Genomic DNA, 25,605 nt, shown 5'->3' on the forward strand with positions numbered 1-25,605 from the left:
GGGTTTTACTCTGGGTACTCTAGTTTAACTCTAAAGACATGCATTGTAGGCTGATGAGCATTTCCAAATTGTCCATAGTGTGTGAATGTGTGTGTGATTGTGCTCTGCGATGGATTGTCACCTCGTCCAGGGTGTCCCCTGCATTGTGCTCAAAGTTCCTTAGGATAAGCTCCAGGCTCCCCTGTGACCCTGTGTAGGATATGCTGTACAGAAAATGGATGGATGTATGGATATTTTTTTGTTAATTGAAATATGAAAAAGTTTCAACCAGACGAGGTCGCTGTAGGACTGCTATGCAACTGGAGCCTATTCTTGGGATGAGCTTCAACCTATCAAGCTTCAATGGGAAGGAATGTGAGTGTGGCCAGAATACATTATGGTACACAACGTGCTTCTAGAAACATCAGTTACTTTAATTTAATGGATAAAATCCCAGAAACGCTTGCTGATTTATTTCACTCCAGACACACATCAGATTCTATCAACAGCTCATATGTTTGATTGGTCTTGCACAGAGGAAAGGTGATTACATTTACATTATATCTGGTCTTACAATAAAAAAAGTCATCATCTAAAAGTGTTTAATAAAATCCTAGAAAAATTCAAGAGAAAACAACATTGCTTAATATTGAGATACGATATAATACCACAAATATATACATTAAGAAGTTATGACATGACATGTCTGCCATTTTGCGAGAAAAAAAAAGTAAATGTATATACATCACTCAACTTGAAGCAATAGTTATGCAGAAATCTAAACTAATGAAAGTAAAAGAAGTAGAACAAAAAGAAATCACTATAGTCTACACTACATATATCAGTTGCAATCCCATCTTCGTCTCACCAAATTGCATTCTGAGATGTCAAAAATAATATACAAATAAAAATCTTATGATTTTTTTTCCAGTCCCTCTCCCCTTAACCCCAACAGTCTGTGTTTCAGCCCTGCTGTACTGTTCAGACACAGTGTGTCAAATTAGCTAAATTAGCTATTTTAATAAAAGCAGTCTATGTACTGATAACAATCTGCAAGAAAAATAAAGCCCGGAAATAAAGTTTGAGATTGCTATTGCTTAGTCCAGAGTATATTTTACCCTGGGCTTTTGCATCAGATATAAATGACTGGATCCCAATGGTTTGAGCCTCACATGATGGATGCTAGAGGTAATTAATGCCAGCTAACAGCTATACTTTACATAAGTGAAATGAGTTTCACCTCAAAGCCTATTCTTCATCTGTCACCGGACTTTATTACTTCTTACTTCTGTAGTGGGCCGCCACCACCAGGTAGCTGTCAGGAGTTAGGTCCTTGATGCTAGGGGACTTGATGGAGATGGGTGACACTTTGCCCTCTACTCTGGAAATCTGAAGCATACGGCAGGGGTCATGCTTCAGCAGGTAACTCTCAAATGTCTCCCAGCCACCACCTACTCGCACCATCACGTGTTTATTGTGCAGCATCTATTAAAAAAGAAAGATCACTGAGAAAATGCTTAAAGCTTTTAAATACTGTTTAAAGATACATTATAGACTATATGGGCTCCAGTCTAGCATCTCACTATATCACACAGTTATTTAAAAAAAAAAAATGTATCCTTCATCATGCTAATTACATCATGAAAATCACGTGCCTTCATGTTACACGTTATGTAAGTGAGTGATGTGGGCATGGTTAATAGCAATACACACTATAAAATGTAATATTCATACTATATATTGCAGTTCATGCTCATAATCTAAACAGCACATGAGCCACCCCGCTAAAAAAATAAAATAAACCCAGCTTAGTCTGACCAGCTTCCAGCTGCCAAAACACAGGCCTTGCTGGTCAAGCTGGTAGACCAGCATTACCAGCTGGTAAATGCTGATTGAAAGGAAACAGTTTATGAATTACACAATTATTATTATTATTATTATTATTATTATTATTATTGTTGTTGTTGTTGTTGTTGTTGTTGTCAGTTTTCAGCTCGTCAGAATAAGCCTGTACAGTGGTATAAAGGTGTCAAGTGGCTGCATCACAAAAAAGCAAATGCTACTTTGTAATCCAGTAAAGTCAGAGGTCATTATCGTTTCCTAATTTTCTGCCTGGCTGAAACTTACAAGCACAAAATAAAGCAATTGTCATTTTGAGTTTGTAGCCCTGTCCAGGCTGTGTTCCTATTCTTTTTTGTCTTGTTGCATCAGATTAGTGTAGACACACCATCTTCTTACTTCATACTGGCCTATTCATTATGCTGTTGTCATTTCTATATAACATATGTACTATCAATTTTAAGGGGACCTCAAATTTTTCATAGCCCAGAGCCACAAAAAAAGTCATCTTACTGAACCATGTAACTGTTGTATACTAGAATTACTCCAAATCTCTCTATAATTTTTGATCTATTAAACAAGCAACTTCAAACACCGAGACCTTCATCCTTTCAATGTGTACACAGTCAATCTCTGAAATCACTTTTCTTCTCTCAACACCTCCACTCACTTCTTCACACCCCGATTTTGGCTTTTGTCACCTGATGCAGCCCAAGGCACATTCTCAAGACTGGATGCCATGGCAATCTCACCTTGAATCCAGTAAGGCAGACAGTGAATAAAAGAAAGACTTCTCACTTATTGGTTCTAATCCTTAGGGGCCCTAAGCCTCTCATTTACTCACCTATCATAAACTGCCAGTATACACAGCAAATGATAAAAAAAGGAACACAGGTCAGGAACGGGACACATTTGTATGAAACGACCTATCAAATAAATTCAATTTTATTTGTATGTTATTGTAACAAAAATCAATATTTACAGAATTCAGGATCCTTAATGAAAAGTCACAGGTGACAGTGGCAAGAAAAAAATATGATGATATGAGAAGAAACATTGAAAGGAATCTGACTTAAAAGTTAATTTAGCCTTTTTTTTTTTTTTACTGTTTAGTATCATTAAATAGTTTAATGAATTACTAATCCAAAGGCACAGTTATTAAGCACATTATTTACTCACATAAGATTTACAATAAAACTGTGGAAGGTCAAAAATACTCAGCAATAAGTTCCTCTATTCCATGAGCATACAAGTGCAAACAGCCACTGATCGACCCGATTAAACTTTTATAAAGGGCAAAAAAATGACAAGCTATCAATTTTGCCCTCTGGTTTAGCTGTCCCTTTGAAATAAGGCGCTGACCCAGCAAAACACAAGCTACAGAACAGCTACAACTTACCAAAAGTGAAAGCCGGAGGGAAATAGGAAAAAAACAAACAACAAGAGTGCCAATATGAAGGAGCAAAGCAACATAGAGCCTATTTTTCAATACACTGAAATGTGTTTATACTGCCCCGGGGTGGTATAATAACATAAAACATTCATAAGGTGCTTAATGCGAAGAGGGAGAGAGGCGGCCATGATGGCTCCAGTGAGGAAGAGCCCTAAGGCTCTGCCTTCACCAACTTAATAGGCTTTGGGTGGAGAGACAATGTCTCATTCACATTTTAAAACACACAAGCAGAGAGAAGGCCCCAGTATTGAAGAGCTCTAACACGCACACACACACAGTCAGCAGAGTAAAATGTTAAGGTTATCAGTGAAGGTCAATTCTCTCATTATCAGTATTTTTCATGTCTAAACTCAAGCAAACATTACAGATTACCATAAATTATTTTTTTGTCTGAGAGGTACCTAAAGTCATGTGTGTTTACTCCATTCCCTTTACTCATGACTCATCCAACTTCTCAGCCCAGCTATTCACCAAGGTTTGAATTTGAATTGCTGTCTACAACAGTAAATGTAGCAAGGGAAGAAAAAACAACTGCAGATAGGCCGACATCCTACATAACCTCTCGCAGTGATTTATACATTCTGTCCTTCAGTGGGAGCTGTTCAAAGAATTTGGCTTTCAATTGCGATAAGAATTATATGAATAGGTGATGGCCCATGTTGCTGCTATGCTTTTGTTTAAAAGCAATAGAATGCAAGCAGGAGTGTATTATTGCACAAAACATCAGCTGTCATTTGGTAGCAGACACTCAAGGTCGTTTTTTATCAAATGACATGGCCTTGGTTTCTAAGCAGCACACAAAGCTGAGTGGAAGAAAGAATCTCACATTTAGAAATGGTTATGTATTCTATTAATTTTTATGGAGGAGGGAATTTCTAAACATAATGAGATATGGGTTTGAACATGGAATTTGTACTTTAAAAAAAACAAACAGAAAACAGAATTGTATCCTTCAAAGATAAACAAATATAATAAAATAAAAAGCAGACATGGGTTAGTTTCCGTATGATCTATAGTTGTTGTGGAAATGGCGAATGGCAGTAAGAGAGTGTGTGGTGTACGAAATTATTTTTTAAAATTTAACTCTTACACAAATCAAAATGGGGAAACCATACCAAATGAAAAGTGCCTCACACCTCTGGGGTAGAGGTTCGAATCCCGCCTCTGCCCTGTGTGTTCGGAGTTTGCATGTTCTCCCTATGCTTCAGGGTTTCTCCTGAGTACCCCAGTTTCCTTCCCCAGTCCAAAGACATGCACTGTAGGCCGACTGGCATCTCTAAATTGTCCATAGCGTGTGACTGTATAAGTAATTTGAATGAAAGTATCTGACTAATGAATAAATGTTATTTGAAATATAATTGTCATACTCCTAATTTAAATATCAAATTGGTTTCTGTGCACATTCAACACACTAATCTTACACTGATCTAAGGAGATCTGAGTAGACTGTTGAGTAGATGTCTGAGCAGTTACTTGAGATAAATGTGTGAGACACACTCGTTATAAATACACCAAGAAGGATAGAGTGTCTAAAACTGGCTTCCTGCAGAAATGTTACTGCTAGATGACTCTTGTTAAATATCTCTGCATCTTAACATTTTGTTATGTTTAGTACTTCATCACCATTTCAAAACCCCTTCAATTACAAATATGCCACATACTTGAGTCCAGTGCAGTCAGTACTGACACACTTGTCACTATCTCACCACCACTTCATTAAAGATTTATGGAGCCAATTTGCCTGCTCTGAAGCCTGGCCAAACTTCTTCCCTCTCATCTCTGCTCCACTTGGCCATCATCATTCTGGCTATTACTGTTAAACTAGGAGTGAGGAGAATATTGTGAGAAAGCTAACACCTACACATAGAGGATATTCTATAACTAAATCATCCACTCTCTCCAGGGTGTGAGGGCTGGCCTTTTGGAATAATGTGCTCTGGACAGATAGAGTTGTTTGGCCACAGTAACAGCAGACATGTTTGGCGCTGACCAAAGACAGTTTTTTGGAGAAGTACCTCATACCAACTGTGAAGCACTATGGTGGAAATGTTATGGTTTGGGGTTGCTTCGCTGCCTCAGGGTCTGGACAGCTTGCACTCATTGATTCAACTAAGAATTCCACATCATATCAAAGAGTGCTTGAAGATAATGTAAGGACATCTGTCCGAAAGTTGAAGTTGAACAGAAAGTGGACCTTTCAACAGGATAATGATCCTAAGCACAATAGAAAATCCACCAAGGAATGGTCAAATTGCGTATTTGTATACAATTTGCCAATTTGCCTGCTCTGAAGCCTGGCCAATATTCTTCCCTCTCATCTCTGCTCCACTTGGCCATCATCACTCTGGCTATTACTGTTAAACTAGGAGTGAGGAGAATATTGAGAGAAAGCAAACACCTACACACAGAGGATATTCTGTAACTAAATCATCCACTCTCTCCAGGGTGTGAGGGCTGGTTTTGTGTTGCCAGGTAACAGAGTTCCTATGGGTACCAGGCCATACCTCACTAATCTCAATTAGTCTGGAGACAGCATATGTGTTTTTGTGGGATGCTCCTTGTGTACATTTCTAAGATCAGTGCTTCTTAAACTGAGGTCTGTGAACCAGTAAAATGAGGTTAGGGATGAACAGCTGACTTGAAATGATTTTATTATCCTGATATCGATCATGATAACTCATAATAAGTTCTAAATTGCTCACTGAATATTCCAAATTGTTTACATAGTGCTTGATTGCTCATTTCAATTTCCACAGGGTATCCGGTTGAAGAGTTTGCATTGGGACTGAGATCCAGACAAAGAAAACTTGCCATTAGTGGGAGGTTTTTACTTTTGTGTGAGCAGGCGATCATATGTCAAGCTCAAGGGACAAAGAAACACCATGTTCATTAACATGAAAATACAGCTTTCATACAGTCATCCTTAGTAACTGCATGATCAGAGTGGTGGTGGTTTAAATTAGCTTGCTAGTTTGTTTATATTTTGGGACAGAGCACCAACTAAATTTGTTACAAAGGCACAAACAAACTAAAAAAATAACTGCACAAGCAGTATTGAAAACAGTCCAGAACACATATACTGTATAGATTAGACCAATTATGCATTCATGTAGATAAGGTTGAGAAACTGTCTGAGCCTAAATTCAAACATCATGCTAAAAGTGCTGGCATTTCTACCAGTGTTTCCAGGGACATAATGCTACAGTTAATTAAAACTTCCAGTTTAGGCCAGGTGCACTTTGAGTTTAAACGAAATACAGAAATGGATATTTGGAGCACAGCTAAACACAAAGATAGTGGCCCTACATTACACCCCTAGTGTACATGTAGATAAAAGAGAGAGACTGACAGTCTAAGAATGACAGTCATATTGATATTTTGGAATTTTAAAGTTCTATTGGGTTTTTTTTTCATCACTGTTTATGTATATGCATTTACATACATGTATATACATGTATGTTTCACACCAAAAGACTGTAAAAAAAAAAAAAGAAAAAAAAAAGTGAAGTATCTGCTTTGACCTTATTGCGGGTCAAAACATTATGACTCAATATCTTAAAACTGATAGTCAGACAGTACCTTATAACTCCAAGGTCTCCATATAACAGAAGGAACTCATATAGTATGTACATACAGTATATAGAGTATACCCACCCGAATGAAGAGTATCTTCTCTCCAACACGATAGCGGCCCTGTGACTGACGCTCGACACAGAACTTATTAGGGCACTTACAGGGAGGGTCCTCAGAAATGTGCCTTACCTGAGCAAACATCAATTTCAATTATAGATCTAAAGTATTTAGGCAATTTGTATAGCAAACAAACAATCCATGTATAATATATGATAATTAAAGTTTCCATACTGTATATTCCAGTGTAATAGCTGGAGCTATATGTCATACTTACAGCATCATCCAGGAGCTGGCCGGTGCTTTTCTTGCAGGAGGAGCATTTCTTAAAGGAAGTGCCCTGAGTGGGAGAGACGGGAGAGGAAGGCGGCTCTGGAGCCTTCTCTTCCATCTCGATCTCATTCTCCAGCTTAATTAACCCAGGTGGTTCGACCTTATACCTGACATAGAAAGATCCATCCATCAAATGGCACTCAGATGAATTATGAGGCAGAGCAAATGGTATGAAAATGTGTTATTCAGTATATTCCACCTACCTAGCCGCTATCCTCCCCAGTTCCAGCAGACACAAGCAGACCTCACGTGGCTGTTTGTGCAAGACTGGAGACCAGACAATAGAAACCAAAAATCACAAATCTTTCAACATTTATCCAGGTATTTCAAAGATGCCCAAACATTATGCATAACATAATAACAGCACAACAATGCAGAAATGTGATGGTGAGAAGCTGATGAATGAAAAAAAAAGTATGTACATTATGGTGCTGAAAATGCACACTGTTGGACAGATTTAAAGGAGCACGTGTCAGTGACTACATTTACATGCACATCAAATTCCATTTATGGTCTATATTCAGGTTTCAGCCATATTCCAGATACAATGGTTATATGCATACAGGTATCAGAATATTCCTGTATACATGGTTGTTGTAAGTGTGCCTGAGTTGCCATTCCTAAATTACTAGCCTACAGCTAAGCATCTGTTAGCACCCACAATTCCTTGTGAACTGAGCATGCGCATATATCTCCTTTCAGTGGATTTTCTGAATGAGGTGATGACATGCAATACGTTTCAGATTAAAACAGGTATATTCCAGCAGTGGGAATCAGAATTTGGGGAATCAGATATTGTCTTAATCTAAATCTGGATTGAATCCAATTCTGAATCTGAATCAGATTGCGGCATTTACGTGACTCAATACTAAAGGACTACATTTTCATGCACATCAATATTCCAATATTTATTGTAATTTGGCAATATTCTAATTAGTATTGAATGTAAATGCCGCAATCCGATTGCCCGATCCAAATCCACTGAAAGGAGATATATGCGCATATTCAGTCTGCAAGGAATTGTGGGTTCTAACAGATGCTTAGCTGTATGCTAGGTATTTAGGAATGGCAACTCGGGTATACTTACAACAACCACGTATACAGGAATATTCCGATGCCTGTATGCATATAAAGATGTTTTTGGAAAGTTTACATCCTAGGAAAAGTTCCCAGAAATAAAATGTTCAGAAACTGCCGTGCAGTTTGTGCAAATTGAAATTTTCAGGTAGGTGTCAAAGCTAATACTTCTATGTATGCTAGTAGAAAATCCAGCCTGTTATGTGGCAATATTGCTTCAGAAGTTGCATAAACATTTGATATTTATAATCCTACAAAAACACCTGCTCATAGAATACACATCTGTTTGTTGTTAAATGCTTCATGCCTCATTAGTCAAGATTCATTCGCATGACAGAGTAATGATCAGGTGATTCAGTACAACATGCAGTAAACACATAATGAGCTTCAATTCAACTCCAAACTATAGTGCACCCCACCTGATTTGAATGGCAGCTCCATGCATGCATTCATCTACCTCAGCAGAAAATAAAGTAGGAGGAAAGAAGCAAAAATGAATAAAACTTTAAACGTCTAAAATGACATAGTCAGATCTATATGCATCTTTTGTAATATTAAGCCAGTTGGCTGGAATGAAACCCTAAACGAGCCTTTACTTGAACAATGGCCCAGGACCAAAACCAAAAAGACAAAAACCCAGCATATAAAAGCTCATTTCACGCACGTGTAATCAACTTCACTGATCTGAGGGTCCAGAGAGATTCAATCAATTAGACCATTTTATACTGAAGTAGGAATGATGAAAGCAGCCAAGTAGTCACATTATAAAAATACAAAGCTCTGTTCGCAAAAATACAAGGTCTTATACACACACACATACAAAACAAAGAATTGACTGTGTAACTGCAATGTGTAGGGGAAAAAACTGTGTTCATTTAGAGGAATCAGTTTCATTTTCCTGCCCTACTTTCCTTACCTCACCTCATATCATGCTTTCTTCCTTTCTTTCTTTCTTCCTTTCTTTCTTTCTTTCTTTCTCTATTTCTGATATTAAGTTCTCCAGTCGTCTTGAACATACAGTATGTACAAAACCTGAATAAAGAGAAAATCTGGTTTAATTTTTATCATCTTCCAAGGTAACTAGAGTTCATAGCAGTTTAGAGAAAACAGAGGGGGAGACACACAGAGAGAGAGAGAGAGAGAGAGAGAGAGAGAGAGAGAGAGAGAGCAAGGGGAACCGAGAGAGAGAGTGAGACAAGCTCAGAGAGTCTAGCATGATACAATTAGGTCCATTCACCATCCTAGACAGTAAGGAGAGGAGGTTGGAAAAGAGGAGACACTTCTTTCTCTCTTTCTATCATATCCACTGCCAGCCACAGTCTGCTGCTCAGAAAAGCCCCAAGGTGAGGACACTTAGAAGCACAAGGATTTCCTCTGTGCCAAAACCAAGTAATTGTACACAATGTAACTGCTCTATGTAACCTCTCAGTCAGATTCCACTGCTATGTTTAGGAGGTGTATGTGACCTGCTGGTGAAGTGTGATCATCAGTAATGGGACCATTTGGTCAACAAGAAAGATAAAACCATTTCAGCCAGAAACAATTTGGTTTCAAGTAGAGATGCACCGATGTCTCTTGTGTGGAATGACGACAAAACTGCAGTTTGTAAGCTCTGTAAGTTCTGCACTGCTAAAATTTTACACCGGACGTAAACAGCAGTGAAGCAGGAGTTTCGGTGTCTAATTTTTTTTTTTGGTCGCGCTACCCGTGCTGAATTAAAGCGCCAGTACAATGCTGAAAGATTCAAATGAAGATGAGTTGACAAAAAAGTATATATTGCTCAGAAAAATATATTTGTAGAGTAGTGTGTCTCATATCCAGTTAAGGTTAATATATAAAAAAGTTTCTATTATATTTTACCAGTTTGATGTCAGTGATGAAGTAGAAATGCCTCTGTTTGTGGTGAGTGAATGTGACACTAACAGGAGGTTTTTTAGATTGTCAATGTTAAAATGAATTAATAACATTCAATAAGTTAAGAAATCTTACTTTAATCTTCAGAATTTAGTTCATGTGTTTATGTTAAATTGAGTAATTTGTTTTCTGTTTATGAGACCAGTTACTGTGAAACAACTTGTTGAAATGGAGAGAATAGTTTTTATTTGCATTTCTTACGGAATTGTGGAATTAATTATTATTAATTTAAAAGTAGGCATGAAAGGCAGAACTATCGGTATCGGCCGATATCACTCTGAATAATCGGTTATTGGTATCGGCTGAGAAATTTAGTATCGGTGCATCTCTATGTTTCAAGGAGTCCAATGCGGAACAAAAAGAAATAACGTTTGGTGTCATTGGAAAGCTAATTTCCTCTAGCGTCATGACAGCTGGTCTTAATACGGTCATTTCCTTTCTAGAGATCATGCAGAAACTATAGGCTGATCTAAACCAGGAGACAGAATGACACTGGCTAAGGAAGTTTAAAGTTCATTTCTGGTGATGCGAATCGCCACAATGTGTCACATAACGCGCTCCTCTAGCTTACAAGAGAGACATCAATACAGTAAAAAGGAATGCGGAAAACACCGAAATTTCGTGCAAAAGCATAAGAATGTAAGCAGCTATAAGTAAAAAAATTACATTTAAAAAAAAGACTGTTTGTGAGAACAAGAAATCAAGCATTAGTGCATAAAGGCATAGTGATCTATTTTTTTTTATTTTTACATTATTTAAGTGTGTAAATATATTGTTTGTTTGTTTTGTTTTATATATTTTTTTTCAGCTGAATTATTTTCAAGGAAATTCAATGTTAAAAATACAATAAAAAGTTTTTAAAAAAAGTTCAATAAATGCATGATGTTTCCAAAGTCAGTGAGTAACCGTGTTTAAGAATCATGATCTCAATATTAACCAAAATAATCGTGATTATGATTTTTTCCTTAACCAAGCAACCCTACTGGAAAGACTTAAACAATAATACAAAGTCAAAGCTGCTGGATACGATTCAGTGTGAATTTTTCATCTCACACATCATATGTCATCATGAACACATCATCCCACAACATTAGACATAAAAGAAGGTCTGGCTACTATTAAATCTAGCACTGAGCCAGATACATCATAAGAGGAGATGTAAAATGTCACCAAGCTGCAGCCTACAGTATCCTCTGTTGCATCAAAAAAAGAAAGAAAGAGCAAAACTCTAGAGCAAGCAAAAAAGGCTGATCCTGGGCTACAGTACCTAAACCACAAATGTGTCAAATTTAATCTAAGGAAAAGTTACTCACCCAGTCCCTCAGACTCAAACAAGCAGGTCTCCCCAACGCCCACCTCTCTACACCATGACAGGAAATTGGCTGTGTTGTCTCGAGCAAAAAAAGAGCCAGACGGGGCACTTGCTCTACATGGGATCCTCCGATTAGGGATTGGCTGAAATACACAAACTTTCAGTCATAAGTTTGATCACTCAGAAATGCTTTCCCATCAAAAGAAAAGAAAAATCAGTTAAGTGAACTAATTTACAACAAATTTGATTTAACAGGAAATACTAAAACATGCACAATAACAAAAATATCAATGTGGAACAATTTGTTTACTGTATTGAACCTGTCCACACATGCAACCCTTCCAACATTATTTATGGGCATTTTTACATTAGACAAATAATTTACCCAAAATCTTTACCTTTAACTGTCTTTAGATTTTTAAGTGTGTATAGTTATTTTTTTTTTTTTATAGTTAATTTTAAATAGGTTGACCATCTGAATACTCAGAATTATTCCTTTTCCCAATTCTCTCATGTTAGACCATTAGACCTGTTTTCCTCTTCCCTGTCCTCCTCCATTTTTTCTTCCTTTTGACTTTCTCTCTTTCTTTCTCTCTTCTCTCACACACTTTAGTTATTTAGGTGTCTAACCCTGCTGCCTGAGCTATACTTTTTCAGGGTCTAATCACTGACCAGTGTCTGATCTCTTTCCCACCATCCACAGCTCTGGTTACACAGCCAGAGATCATGACTACTCTCTATTCAGTGATCAATACTGAACCTGACAGAAAGAGAAAGGGAAACAGGGGGCTTGACAATAAGATTGCCAGGAACTGGGAGTATAATGTCATTTAACGCACACATCCTCACTCACAATCAGATTTATGTAGCATATGCCTGCCTATAGGATATGTGTGTCTGGGTCTGAGATAGGTACAGTGAGGTCATGCAGGAAGAATGCAGTCTACAATGGATCAGATTTTTCTCTGGATTTTCCAGAAGTTTTTCCTGCTCCCCCACAGACTCCTACAACCACACCAGCATGCACATCCAGCAATTTTTTCTATAAAATATTCAACAAATAAATTTTCACCAGCTCAATTTTTTTTTTATTAATTTTACTATGGAAATTATTGGCACCTTTCAAGAGGCAACTACTTACTTTTCCTCTAGCAAAACATCATACTCTTTGCTTCCTTTAATTAAAAACTAGGCAATTATTGATATCCTTAAATAATATTTACATTTAAAAAATACTGTCCACAAACTTCTTTGTCATCCACAACGATAAGATAAGATCATATCTGTTTAAGTTATTGTCCTGTCCAACTGGTATAAAAATGAAAAAAAGTTAGATGCAGAAGTTAGAAATTAGATGCATAAATACCGCCTCTCTGTACAGCGACGAGGTTGGCTAAAATAAAAATCCAAAAATCAGAGATTCAGAACCGCACAGTTTAGTAAATGTTACGAGAGCAGACATTCTCGCGATACAACGTGAGCTGGAAGCACTGCACTGTTTTCAACAGAGGAAGCGGGATACTTTACACAAATTGAGTCACATAAAACAATCTTTGCAACAAAGATGTTTGCAGATTTCGACACAGAGGACTTGCATTTTTTTGTCTGCTCTCACATCAACACAACACGTATGCATCGTGGTTCTCTCGTGAACGTGCGTCATGAGATCTATGAGGAACTGAAGATATTAGTGAATTAAGACTTAATTTTAGGGATTTTTTGTACACACAAAGCATTTGTAATCTGTCATAAAATTGGGATTAAACCACTGGAGTCACGTGGAGTACTTTTACAATACCTTTATAAACTTTTTGGAAAGGTTTGGTTAATGGAGGGACAGAAATCCCAGGTTTCATTAAAAATGTCTTGGTGTTCCGAAAATAAACGAAAGTCTTATGGGATTGGAACGAAATGAGGGTGAGTAAATGATGATGGAATTTTCATTTTTAGGTAAAGTATCCCTTTAAATCCTATGTGCCTCTCTCAGGAGACTATGGCTATATGACTCTACAGATGGGTTTTCACCAAGATAATAGCCTCAAACTTGCATCAGAATCAGCATCAGAAATGATCACAATTTCAGACAAATTCACCATTTTGTAATGGCTATGTCTGGGTTTAAACCTGCTAAAACCCTGTGTTTTGAATTGAGGAGGGACATGTACATACAGAAACATAAGAATATAAAATTGTTTGAAATGTTCTGAATGGAGGGGTGGTCCGAGATCCTTCTACAAGTTTCTCCAATCTTGTTAGACATTACAGGAAGAGACTCAGTGCTGTTCTTCTCTTTACCAAATATAAATTTTATAAATATAAATTTTAATCCTCCCAGCTAGAGTTTATACATTGACAATATTGATGTGCTTATTTTTATGCACCAATTTCACAGTTGTGGAAAACCTGCTTGTATGGAATACATTTCATGTGCTGGCACCATAATAGTATTACAGTACAAAAACATATAGCCAGTCCCTTCTATACTACATATACCTTCTGCCTGATAATATTCCTGTTTCAACTACATAAATCTTAATTAAAATGAGGCACAGAGGTCTTTGAGCACGTTAAAAACGTTAAGTACAGCATTTATATATAATAAACAGGTAAGGAGCCAGGGATGAGGACAAGAGGAATACTATATTGTGCTGATAAATAGACAAGGACTTCTAACGTTCTGTTGTCACATAGATGCGGAGAACAGAGCATCAATGTCTAGAGATGTTTCCCTCTCATTTTGTCTATTTTCAATAGAAGAACATAATTTGAGCTTTGAGTACAGGATGACACCTGATACTGAACTCATACTGGCATCGCTGTTAATAAGTGAACTGACTCTGCAAGCTTCTATTGCTCAGTTATAAATATATCAGGGACACAATGGTATAAGACAGCTGGTGTCTTATTTTCTGTGATGGGCCAATCAAAATGACATGTTCAACATGACATTTTGTAACAATCCAATAGTAGATTGGATTTAGTATTTCAGACTAGTACTGAGCCAGATACCAATACTTAGTGCCAGATTTATATAGCCCCTTGGTGTCCAGTGACTTTAAACACAAAAAATGGTTTTCCTATTAAGCTCAATTGAAAGTAAAATACGAAGCTTTCCTAAGCTTAGAAAACATATGTAACATGCACCTCACTTTGTGAGTCCAGTCCCACTTCTTCTTGTATCACACAAATTCAAAAAATATATTTTTTTAAATAAAAACCCAGATTCAGCTACTCCCAGCTTGTAAATTTGGTCTCTCATTCTCCCGTGATATGCATAATCAATAGACTCCAGTATTCTAGCTCTCATTTCTTTCTCATTCTGTCCCTCAGGAGTCATGACCTCAAATATTTCCATACACATGTGCCTCTCTTTCTCCCTCTCTCTCAGACTTTTTTCTGTGGGAAGCAGCAAGCATTCCCAGCAAGCACTAGCTCACTCTCTCTGTCCCCTATATATATATATGTATATATATATATATATATATATATATATATATATATATATATATATATATATATATATATATATATATATATAGTATCTCATCTCTTAATATTTAGACAGTGTTGAAGAACAAATCCATACAAAGACATATTACCTCCCTGGTAGTTAATTATATATACAGTATCTCACAAAAGTGAGTACACCCCTCACATTTATGTAAATATTTTATTATATCTTTTCATGTGACAAAACTGAAGAAATGACACTTTGCTACAATGTAAAGTAGTGAATGTACAGCTTGTGTAACAGTGTAAATTTTCTGTCCCCTCAAAATAACTCAACACACAGCCATTAATGTCTAAACCGCTGGCAACAAAAGTGAGTACACCCCTACGTGAAAATGTCCATATTGGGCCCAAAGTGTCAATATTTTGTGTGGCCACCATTATTTTCCAGCACTGCCGTAAGCCGTCTTGGGCATGGAGTTCACCAGAGCTTCACAGGTTGCCACTGGAGTCCTCGTCCACTCCTCCATGATGACATCACGGAGCTGGTGGAGACCTTGTGCTCTTCCACCTTCCGTTTGAGGATGCCCCACAGATGCTCAATAGGGTTTAGGTCTGATCATACTGATCATGCTCTGCTTCAGTATGTCACAGTACATGTTGACATTCATGGTTCCCTCAATGAACTGTAGCTCCCCAGTGCCGGCAGCACTCATGCAGCACAGTGGTCTCATCAGACCACAGGACATGGTTCCAGTAATCCATGTCCTTAGTCTGCTTGTCTTCAGCAAACTGTTTGAGGGCTTTCTTGTGCATCATCTTTAGAAGAGGCTTCCTTCTGGGACGACAGCCAAGCAGACCAAATTGATGCAGTGTGCGGCATATGGTCTGAGCACTGACAGGCTGACCCCCCACCCCTTCAACCTCTGCAGCAATGCTGGCAGCACTCATGTGTCTATTTCCCAAAGACAACCTCTGGATATGACACTGAGCATGTGCACTCAACTTCTTTGGTTGACCATGGCGAGGCCTGTTCTGAGTGGAACCTGTCCTGTTAAACCGCGGTATGGTCTTGGCCACCGTGCTGCAGCTCAGTGTCAGGGTCTTGGCAGTCTTCTTATAGCCTACGACATCTTTATGTAGAGCAACAATTCTTTATTTCAGATCCTCAGAGAGTTCTTTGCCATGAGGTGCCATGTTGAACTTCCAGCGACCAGTATGAGGGAGTGTGAGAGCGATGACAGCAAATTTAACACACCTGCTCCCCATTCACACCTGAGACCTTGTAACACTAACAAGTCACATGACACCGGGGAGGAAAAATGGCTAATTGGGCCCAATTTGGAGATTTTCACTTAGGGATGTACACACTTTTGTTGCCAGCGGTTTAGACATTAATGGCTGTGTGCTGAGTTATTTTGAGCGGACAGCAAATTTACACTGTTACACAAGCTGTACATTCACTACTTTACATTGTACCAAAGTGTCATTTCTTCAGTGTTGTCACATGAAAAGATATAATCAAATATTTACAAAAATGTGAGGGGTGTACTCACTTTTGTGAGATACTGTATATATAATTAACTACCAGGGAGGTAATATGTCTTTGTATGGATTTGTTCTTCAACACTGTCTAAATATTAATGGTTAAATACATGAATTCATTTAATGCTTTTGTTATTATATTGAGTGATGCATCATACCAGTCTGAAAAAATTATATTTTCCTTCAGTGGTCTCTTGATTGTCAGCTTTAAGGTCATATGCTTGATTCTCCAACTGCATAAACCTCCATCAAGTTATGGTCTCGAACCTAATTCTGTCCCACAGAAATCTCAACCTTATGTTAGGCACATACCAGTGTGTTAAGCTATTAAAGTTTCCTGTAATATAAATCACCGTTAATACACTATACCTGGATAAAGCTTTTGAAACACAGAGTGCAAATGATATAGTAGTGTGTAGTAATGACCTGCACAATGTAGTTTCTCTGTTCTGCTATTCTGAAGAGGCTCTATTATTTAAACTGTAGGGAGTCATAACCAGCAAAAAGGACCATTGTGAAGCCTCTGAAGAAAATGGGCTTCAGCCAACAAAAGCAGAAATATTTCCTTAATTTACCACCAAAAATCTACCGCCCTTAATGCGTTTCCCATCTGGGGGGAATTCTGGGGAAAAAGTTAACGACTCCTTGATATCGTTAGCCGGCTCTGTATAAATCAGCACGCTCAGCATTTTTCCGAAGTTCACCATCCCACAATGGCGAGTTTTGAGGAGGAGATGGCAAATATCCACAGTTCCAGACAAAAGTCTTTGTGTGAGAGAGCAACGTCCAGCTATGTCCAGATTTTGCTGACACACATCAGCCACCTGAAAGCGATACACTGGAATCAGCCCTGTCCTGTCAACACGTAAGATCATCCAAGACATGCCGTAATTCCAACAATATTCAGTGCTCTATGATTCACAGCACACATTGCTAGACAGTATGCTGACATGTGATCAGCTGCAATTCGGTAAGGGGTCACTATAACACTATAAAATACTATAAACTAATAAGCAAGTTGGCAAAGTTTTGAAGCGTGAATATTCAGTGTCACAATACTGTTAGCTTATGAAATGAATGTAGAAAACTCCCTTGAAAAAAGTACAGAATTATTGTATTCACTCCAAGGTTTATTCGTAAATGCATACTGCTGTTCCATTAGCACACTCCAATTGTTCCATTAGCACACGAGAGCCGCTTGATTCTGTAAATATCTGCAAAAGAAATTCTACTTGATTTAACAGCGATGATAAAAATGCTGATGTCATTTGGCTAATAAGTCAGTGTTTTGTCTGCTTCACGTTCCCCTGGAGCTGAAGATAGAGAATATGAATGCTAATCAGAAAGGCATGTGATTTTCTGATCTGGAATTTGGAGGCCAGGAATTGTGGAGACATCAGTTGTCACTGATTTTTTCCATTTTCAGTGTGCATTCTTTATTCATTTATTTATTTTACAGCAGATCAGAGAAACCCGAGAATTTATTTTTTTTTTTTTTTTTTTAAATATGTGTGTCTATTGTATGAAGATTAAATGTGATGTCTTTGCTGTGTTGTACTTAAATAAACAGAGGTGAATGATAGAGAGAAAGGACCTTGCCAGGTGGTGACAGTTCTCCACAGTTTTGCCTAAATTTCTCCTGCAGAGTCTCAGCCAGCTGACACAACAGGAAGCCATTATCTAATCTGTCCATGAAACTCTCTGCTGTGATTTCAACACCTGGGAAAAAAGGACACAGAAGAAGGCGGGAAAATAAACAATCAGAAAACAAAACCTCAGAAAGATGCCTGCTTTCATGTTTTTGTGCATGGTTTAAGTATTTTTTTAAATGCTATCAAACAGAAAGGTAAATAAATCCCCAATTTATGAAGTGATCCATGTGCAGGTCAGGAGTTATTTAAGTGTGAAAATTAGTGGAGTATTGAGCCAGTAGCTGAAGTTAACTGATAAAAACTTGTTTCAGTGTGGGAGAAACAGCACAAACAGCAGTGGTGATGGCTCAACAGAAAACAACTGGTTGCTTTTTTGCATAGTAGCCCAGATAACACACACACATATGCTCACAGATACTATACTGATCAACATGTGGCTGCTGATTTTGACTGGCTTCCAGAAAATCATTCCTTCTCAGTTAGATCACCCTGAAATAGGAGGTAGTGGCAGGGGGTTCTGTGGAAAGAGTATATTTTTTTCATCTATTTTTTGTTTCTAAAACAGAGGGGTGCAGTGGTAGAGGGGGGTTTGATGCTTTAATGAGTTCCAAATGTGGTAAGTAAAGAACGGGGAGCAGAAAGAGACATTGAGAGTTTATAAAATCCCCTCCCTTTTCATGCCCGCCCTCATGCTTTCTCCATACAGTAAAGCAAAATAAACTCTATACCATGCCTTGAAACGAATTCCAGCCTCAAGCTAGATTTTCTATTCCAATCATGAACCTGACACATTTAAATCAAACTAAGTACTCTATAACAATTGAACTCTAATTAAATTTTACTGCAAATCACACGTAATTCCCAGAAATAGCAGCACCGTGACAGTGTAAATAAATGCCACTAGAGCTGGGACATAGACAGGAAATCTGCCTTCTCTGCACAGCAGCTCCTACTGAGTGGCCGCATGCTCTTCAGCTATGCTCGTACATCACACTGCTTACACACATCTGTAGACAGATATCTGCTTTCACATCACATTAGAGGCAGCTACACACCACTAATGAATGCAAAGGTTCAAAATGAGTGCAGTGAGGAGAGTGTGGTTTGCTGTGGTGCTCGTGTGGTCCACTGTAACTGCTCTTCTCCGGCAGCTCCAGGCAGAAAAGCAGCACCGCTTCTGCCTCTGCTGGCTTTACACAACCTGCCTGTTGCCAGACATTCCACTGACGTTCCACTCCACACACACACCTGCGCCAGAATCATGACACACCACCATTCTTCTCGTAATATCTGTGCAATGCTTCTGAATCACTACTGGTCTTGAGTGCAAACAAAATAAGCAATACAATGCTGCAGAATGTGTGGAAATGTGTGGAAAGAATACAGGAGCAAACTGGCACAATAGTACAATACGCAATTCAATCATTCTTCTTTAGTAACTGTGTTATCATGGTCAGGGTTGTGGTGGATCTAGAGCCTATGTGAATTGAGAATACAACCTGGATAGAACGCCAATCCATTACACTTTGCGCACACACACACACACACACACACGTTCACAACAAGGGGCAATTTAGAGTAGTCAATCCACCTACCAGCATGTGTTTAGGAGGTGGAAGGAAACCAGAGAACACAGAGGAAATCCTTGACACAACTAGAACAAGTGAAACTCCATACAGACAGTTAGCCAAGCTGTAAGTCAGCAACGTTACCTATTGTACCACCGTGCTGCCCAGAATATGTTATAGAATCAGTAACATAAAATGTTTACACTATACACCTAAATGATTATATGACCCTGACTAAGGTAAACACTGCAACAGGACATGCTGTAAGCAATGCAAATCATGTGACTTCCTGCATAACTATGGGACAGGAGCCGTATTGCTAGTTTAGTAATGCACATTACATAACAAAATACACATTAGATACCATGACGAAGGACATCTGACTTAAATATATTGTCTTCTTCCTGTTTTTTTCTCCCTTAAATGCTGGGTAATATGCTTTTCATCAGTCTTGACATAGGTTTATGCAAATCACAACCCACACGAGCTAAAATTAAGACACTCACTGTGACTAACACATCGGAGAATAATGTTCCCTACTTACCCAGCATGCTGGTGAGCCAGAGAGCCAGGTCCTCCTTCATAGGCAGAAGGCTGGCTTCATGTCTGCTGGCCAGCCACAGACTGTACTGCTGTAGGTCAGTGAGGCCTGGGCCAAATGGGTGCTGCTTAGGACTCAAAGAGCTGCACATACTTGCCCTTCTTCACTGGCCTAAAAAGAGAAAACAGAATGAAGGCTGTAAGAGATGGAGAAATAAGGATAAGGAGGGTCAAGAAAAGAAAAAACCCAATGACAGAGAGATTCACTGTAAGGTACAATTGGTATTTTGCTAGCATTAGCAAAGAACAAAGATGTCTCATTCTATAGTCTATGTATAATGATTTTTTTTTCCCCCATCCCATTTTCTCCACAAATTATGACAGCTACCAACCAGGGAGGGTGAAAGCTAACATATGGTTTCTCTAAGACAAGCAAGTCAACCGCATCTTTTCAAACTGCTGCTCATGTTTCATCACAGGGTAGCATAACACACTCAGATCTGCACTCTCCTGTGTGCATAAGCTCACAGATGCCTGAGACTGGCTAGTGCCACTCCGATTGATAAGGGAGAAACAGTAATAACATCCCTCACACCCAGAGAGCATGGCCAACTTTGCTCCCTTGGCTTTCGGCCATGGATGACTGTGGCATCGTTAGGATTCAAACTCACCGTCTCCCAGCTATAGCACAAATGGTTTTCTGTTGCTCCACTCAGGAACCAAGATTCTATATTCTTGTCTCATTTCATGTTAATTTCTCCCCAGGGGATTTACATAGGCTATTGAATCACAATCATTTTCCAAAAAAGTACATATATTTTATTCACAGTCTTTAGATGTCTGATTGGCTTCAATCTTAAGACTACTCAGATTGGTATCAGATGTGGAAAGAAGCCACCTACACAAACAGAGCCTGTCCAGGGAGATTCAGATGTCAAAGGTAAAGTCTAGTTTCCACAGAGTTTCACAGATTTTACCAAGATAAAGGGCTTCAGTTAATCATTTCACTTTCTCATGGCAATCACTAAGGCTTTCTTTCTTCTGACCATCCTCTCACTCCTCTTTCATCATAGGCCCAGCCTCTTTACAAAGTTCTCTCATCATTTTCCAGGTTTAGTCTCATCTCTTTTTACAAAAGGGTCATTTTGTGGTCAGAATCCAACAATGCTTACTTTGAAGGAAAGTAAAGCTCTCTGCAAACTTAAATGTCCCTCAGACAGTAACACATCTGTGTGAAGAACACTAACATGAATATAAGCTCTGACAACATTTCAAAGTAAGTTGTGACTTACTCAGTCCATTCAGATTTATCCCTCTGTCTTAAGATCCTACAGGATGTTTTGGAAGATGATGACCTCCAAATATGTGTTTTTGCTCATTATGTTTTCCTCATTGGAACAGATATTCCCATATCATTGCTTCTCTTACCGTTTTACATTTGGCAGATGTTTTGTACTAAGCAATTTATAGTAGAAACAGTATAGAATACACTTCTGAGATTTGAACTTACAATCTTCTGATAACTTATTTCAAACCTTAACCACAGAGCTACCACTGTCCCAAATAAATACATTTGCAGGACTCCCAACATGGAGCACAAACCTACAATCCTAAGACTTCACTATTAAACCTTTAGCAACCAATAGCTGTCACTTACTAACTTTAGCTTATTGTAGACTGTTCTATGCATGTAGCTGTTTTTAATGTATCTTTCTTGATTAGTGTACTTTAGTTATTTGGACAACCTACCTAATATAACATGCCTAAGAGTGAATTTTGAGTCTGCCATGTTAAAACCTCATACCTATGTCTAAGGAGACTTTGATTGAAGCAGACTGTAACAAGTTAAACTTCACATGTTCAAGATCTCATCAGGAAGAGCTTTTCCTGATAATCAAACCAGAAAATTAGGTCCTAGTGACTACTGCATCACCACTGTAAGTATGGCATGGTTCCTTTTAGTCCAGCTATTCTATTTATCTGCCGTTCCCTTTGTTTCTTCCTATAACTATCTTAGATTTGCTACCTGTCATTTTGTACATACAAAGTTCTGCAATAATTATCGCTACTGAGTCCTGAAATAGCCAGATGGTTTGGTTAAAAGCTTTCACTAAATGAATAAGTGCAAAGGCAAATGTGAATATAAGTGTGATGTCTTGTGTTTCTCTTTGTGCACCAACAATGATCACATGGCACAAAGCAGAAAGAAATAAACTGAAATGGCCTACATCGCTATTTGCTTTTCTGTGTATAAAGAACAGTATGTGCTTTGCTATTCTTCATCACTGGTGTGGATTACAGTTAAATCTAAAGACTTGGGGCATAGGGCTTTCTTATTCACCAGCCTCTCTTGACTCCTGCTACAAAGTATCTCTTTCATACAGGTAATCATAGAGAAGAAACATGGAAATAGATCCAAAACGTCTCTCCAAGGGCAACAGAGCTTTATAACTGAAAGGCTGTACATTCTGTGCAATGCCAGGTTCAATTCTGCTCTGGCACACAGGTGTGACTCCCGAACACATAAATCCATGGTCTTTCGTATTGTTGTCTGCAGCAAGCCATTTAACACCATCACAAGGTGGTGACAGTCAGAGCAAGTTCTTCTCCCTTGGTGAGCTGCTTACACTGACAAGACAAATGAAACTTTGGTAAGAAATATTGTTCTTTACAGCAGCAGCTAACATATTGGAATGCCCAACATTTACATAATTTCTTTCTGACACTGATGACCAAGTAGCCCATGTGGTCTAAATTACAATACCATCACCTTCTTTTTAAATAAACAAAACTAAGGCAGTACCACCTTTTCTCATTAATAAAGTGCCATACCTACTCGAATGATATCATGTACAATATCATAAATGCAAACACTGATAACATGGCAGACTTATTATTATGACTACATACTCTGCATCTTTGTTTACACTGATAAACAGTACTGCAGGAAGGTTTTACAAAACAGATACCTAACTGCCTTAAGCAAACAGAAAACTACCAACTTGTCAGTTAGCATAAATAAAAAGAAGCCTTTATTTGTTACATATACATTACAGCTAAATTATTTTCTTTACATATCCCAGCTTGTTAGGAAATTGGGGGTCAGAGCACAGGGTCAGTCATGATTAAGGGCCTTGCTCAAGGTTCCAACAGCAGCAGCCTGTTGGTGCTGGGGTTTGAACCTCTGACTGCCTGCTCAGTAAGCCAGAGCCTTATCCATTGAGCCCCCACTATCACAAATGACTATTACCTATGTCCAGCCATTACAGTTACCTCTCCTTTAAACCTAGTCTGTTGGTATAACACCTCAGAGCATGACATAGCTGAAACACATGCTAAACTCCACACCAGGGGTGTTCATAGAATGGTGTATCCAGATATAAACCAACTGAACCATAGGAAAGCCCTTTACACACTGCACACAGAGTCAGAGTCAGAAGTAGATGAGGGGAAAGGTCAGTGTGTGCAGTGGGAGTCTGTATTAAGGAACGTAAACTTAAAGCAAATAATCTATGCCATTACACAACATTATGCATGGACATTTTTAATATAAATAGCCAACTTTTTCTCTTTTTATACACATACAGAGTAATTGTATGTATAACAATCATGCCAATGGCATTGAAGTATCAGAAGATCACCCTGTACTGTACACCTATAGTCTATGACCTTTAACCTGTGATGCTGAGCTTGACAAACAAAGCCTCTCATTCAAAAGAGAGCTGTTTCAGTTACATGAGCTGAATGCTGTGTCATTCCCAATGGAACAAAACCTGACATCTTTTTCCTTCTGCTGTCCTAACTGCCCTTTACAGTCCACCTAAAACCAAAATGAAACAGTGATTTGTTTATATGTATAAATTGTTTATAGCTTATTTGCACAGATACCTATTGGACTATTTTTTTTTATCGTCCCTGGTAGGCATAAATAGTGGGCATTCGTCTTGTGTATAAGACAAATTATTATAAGGCAAATTGTTTGTTTCTTTATGACTACTTTGACCATTCCCTCTTGCATTCAGAAGAAGTCTTTACAGAATCAAATATATCCTGGAACTCTTGCTAAATTGCTTCAGAAAACTCAGAGGCTACCACTTTGTTCTGCAGAGAGAGCGAGAGAGAGAGAGCGAGAGAGAGAGAGCGAGAGAGAGAGAGCGAGAGAGAGAGAGCGAGAGAGCGAGAGAGACTGACTGACTGACTGACTGATTGAAGCTAAGTTCTATTTTCTATGCAGATTTCATACAGGTCAGACAGATCAGTGTTCAACATTTGGAAAGATGTGTATTCCGATACTGACAGTGCCTAAGTATTACTTGACTACCTGCTGTAGGGCAGAAGTGAACAGATTGACTTTAATTATACTTTGACAGAAGTTTCTGTCTTTAATGTGGTTGTTAAAATTACAATAACTATTTAATCGCTCATATGAAAGAAAAATGTGAAACTGTCTGCTGTCTTTAAAAGAAACAAGTCAAATAAAAGTAAAATATTTTGTTCTTAGTACAGCATGTGTGCATGACATTGCGTCTCCTCAGTTTTTACAACAGCTTTAATGTTTTAAAGCTGTTGGGTTCATACTCTCTCTATAGCTGCGTCTATTTTTTGCCCTCTTATAAAGAAACCACACGTGTCACACAGGATACGTTAGACAGACAGTGATAAAGTTCCAAAATGCTTTCCCTCCCTTTCCCGATATATAGTCACTGCAATATTCAACAAAAATCACTTCACCCTCCAGTCAGTTGGTTACACAGCCGTCTGTTTTTGCTCTCAACTACAGAATGTAGAAAAGAAATTAAATGTTGGTGTAGAGAGATGAGGACTCCAAATCTAACTTTTGAGGCACACATTAATAGATGAAAATCATTTAATTGGTTTTTAAAACTTAAAGTAGCACCATGAATCTATTGCTCCTGGAGAATATCACGTTGTTTGTTATCTATCACCTTTTTATTTATGCTTCCTCGATTTCAGTACCAAAGGAATGCAAATCAATAAAATGCACTAAAAATAAATATAATATTACATCATTGTTGTGCAAGAGCCACTTTCAGTTGAAAATGCATGGGAAAATAGCGTTTCTCCTAGTTTATCCCTCCAGTTACTCCAACTCTTTTGGCATTTTGACTCACCTTTGTTAATGCAATGCTCTGGGAAAGCTGTGGCCTGATTGTTTCTATCCGTGTGGCAATGTTCATGCTTTCTCAGCTCTGCTCGGTGGCCTCGTTTCCCCGCTTCTAGTCTTCCTCGCGCCCCGCTCTGCCATCGCACAACTCCCTGCGCCGCGCGCTGCAACCGGGACACCAAGTCCAC

At 38.4% G+C, this 25,605-nt stretch overlaps 1 protein-coding gene across 1 annotated transcript; it reads right to left on the reverse strand.

The window, feature by feature from the left end:
- Positions 1-392: 392 nt before the first annotated feature.
- LOC108274457 (growth arrest-specific protein 2) lies at positions 393-25,605 on the reverse strand. The gene is made up of 8 exons (XM_017484643.3): positions 25,425-25,605; positions 20,297-20,464; positions 18,127-18,251; positions 11,539-11,680; positions 7,438-7,501; positions 7,179-7,341; positions 6,926-7,033; positions 393-1,464 (listed from the first exon to the last, which is right to left on the reverse strand). The coding sequence occupies exons 2-8, from the start codon at positions 20,442-20,444 to the stop codon at positions 1,255-1,257; spliced, it is 960 nt and encodes a 319-aa protein (XP_017340132.1). The 5' UTR covers positions 20,445-20,464; positions 25,425-25,605; the 3' UTR covers positions 393-1,254.

The sequence above is a fragment of the Ictalurus punctatus genome, chromosome 14 (assembly GCF_001660625.3).
Source record: "Ictalurus punctatus breed USDA103 chromosome 14, Coco_2.0, whole genome shotgun sequence".
Classification (NCBI taxonomy): Eukaryota; Metazoa; Chordata; class Actinopteri; order Siluriformes; family Ictaluridae; genus Ictalurus; species Ictalurus punctatus.

Bases quoted from the DNA above. Each gene is read 5' to 3' on its own strand.
- LOC108274457 (XM_017484643.3), bottom strand. From the start codon at position 20,444: ATGTGCAGCTCTTTGAGTCCTAAGCAGCACCCATTTGGCCCAGGCCTC. The intron at 18,252-20,296 runs GTAAGTAGGGAA...CTTTTTTCCCAG, and splicing joins CTGGCTCACCAGCATGCTGG to GTGTTGAAATCACAGCAGAG. The intron at 7,034-7,178 runs GTAAGTATGACA...ATGTTTGCTCAG, and splicing joins GCCAGCTCCTGGATGATGCT to GTAAGGCACATTTCTGAGGA.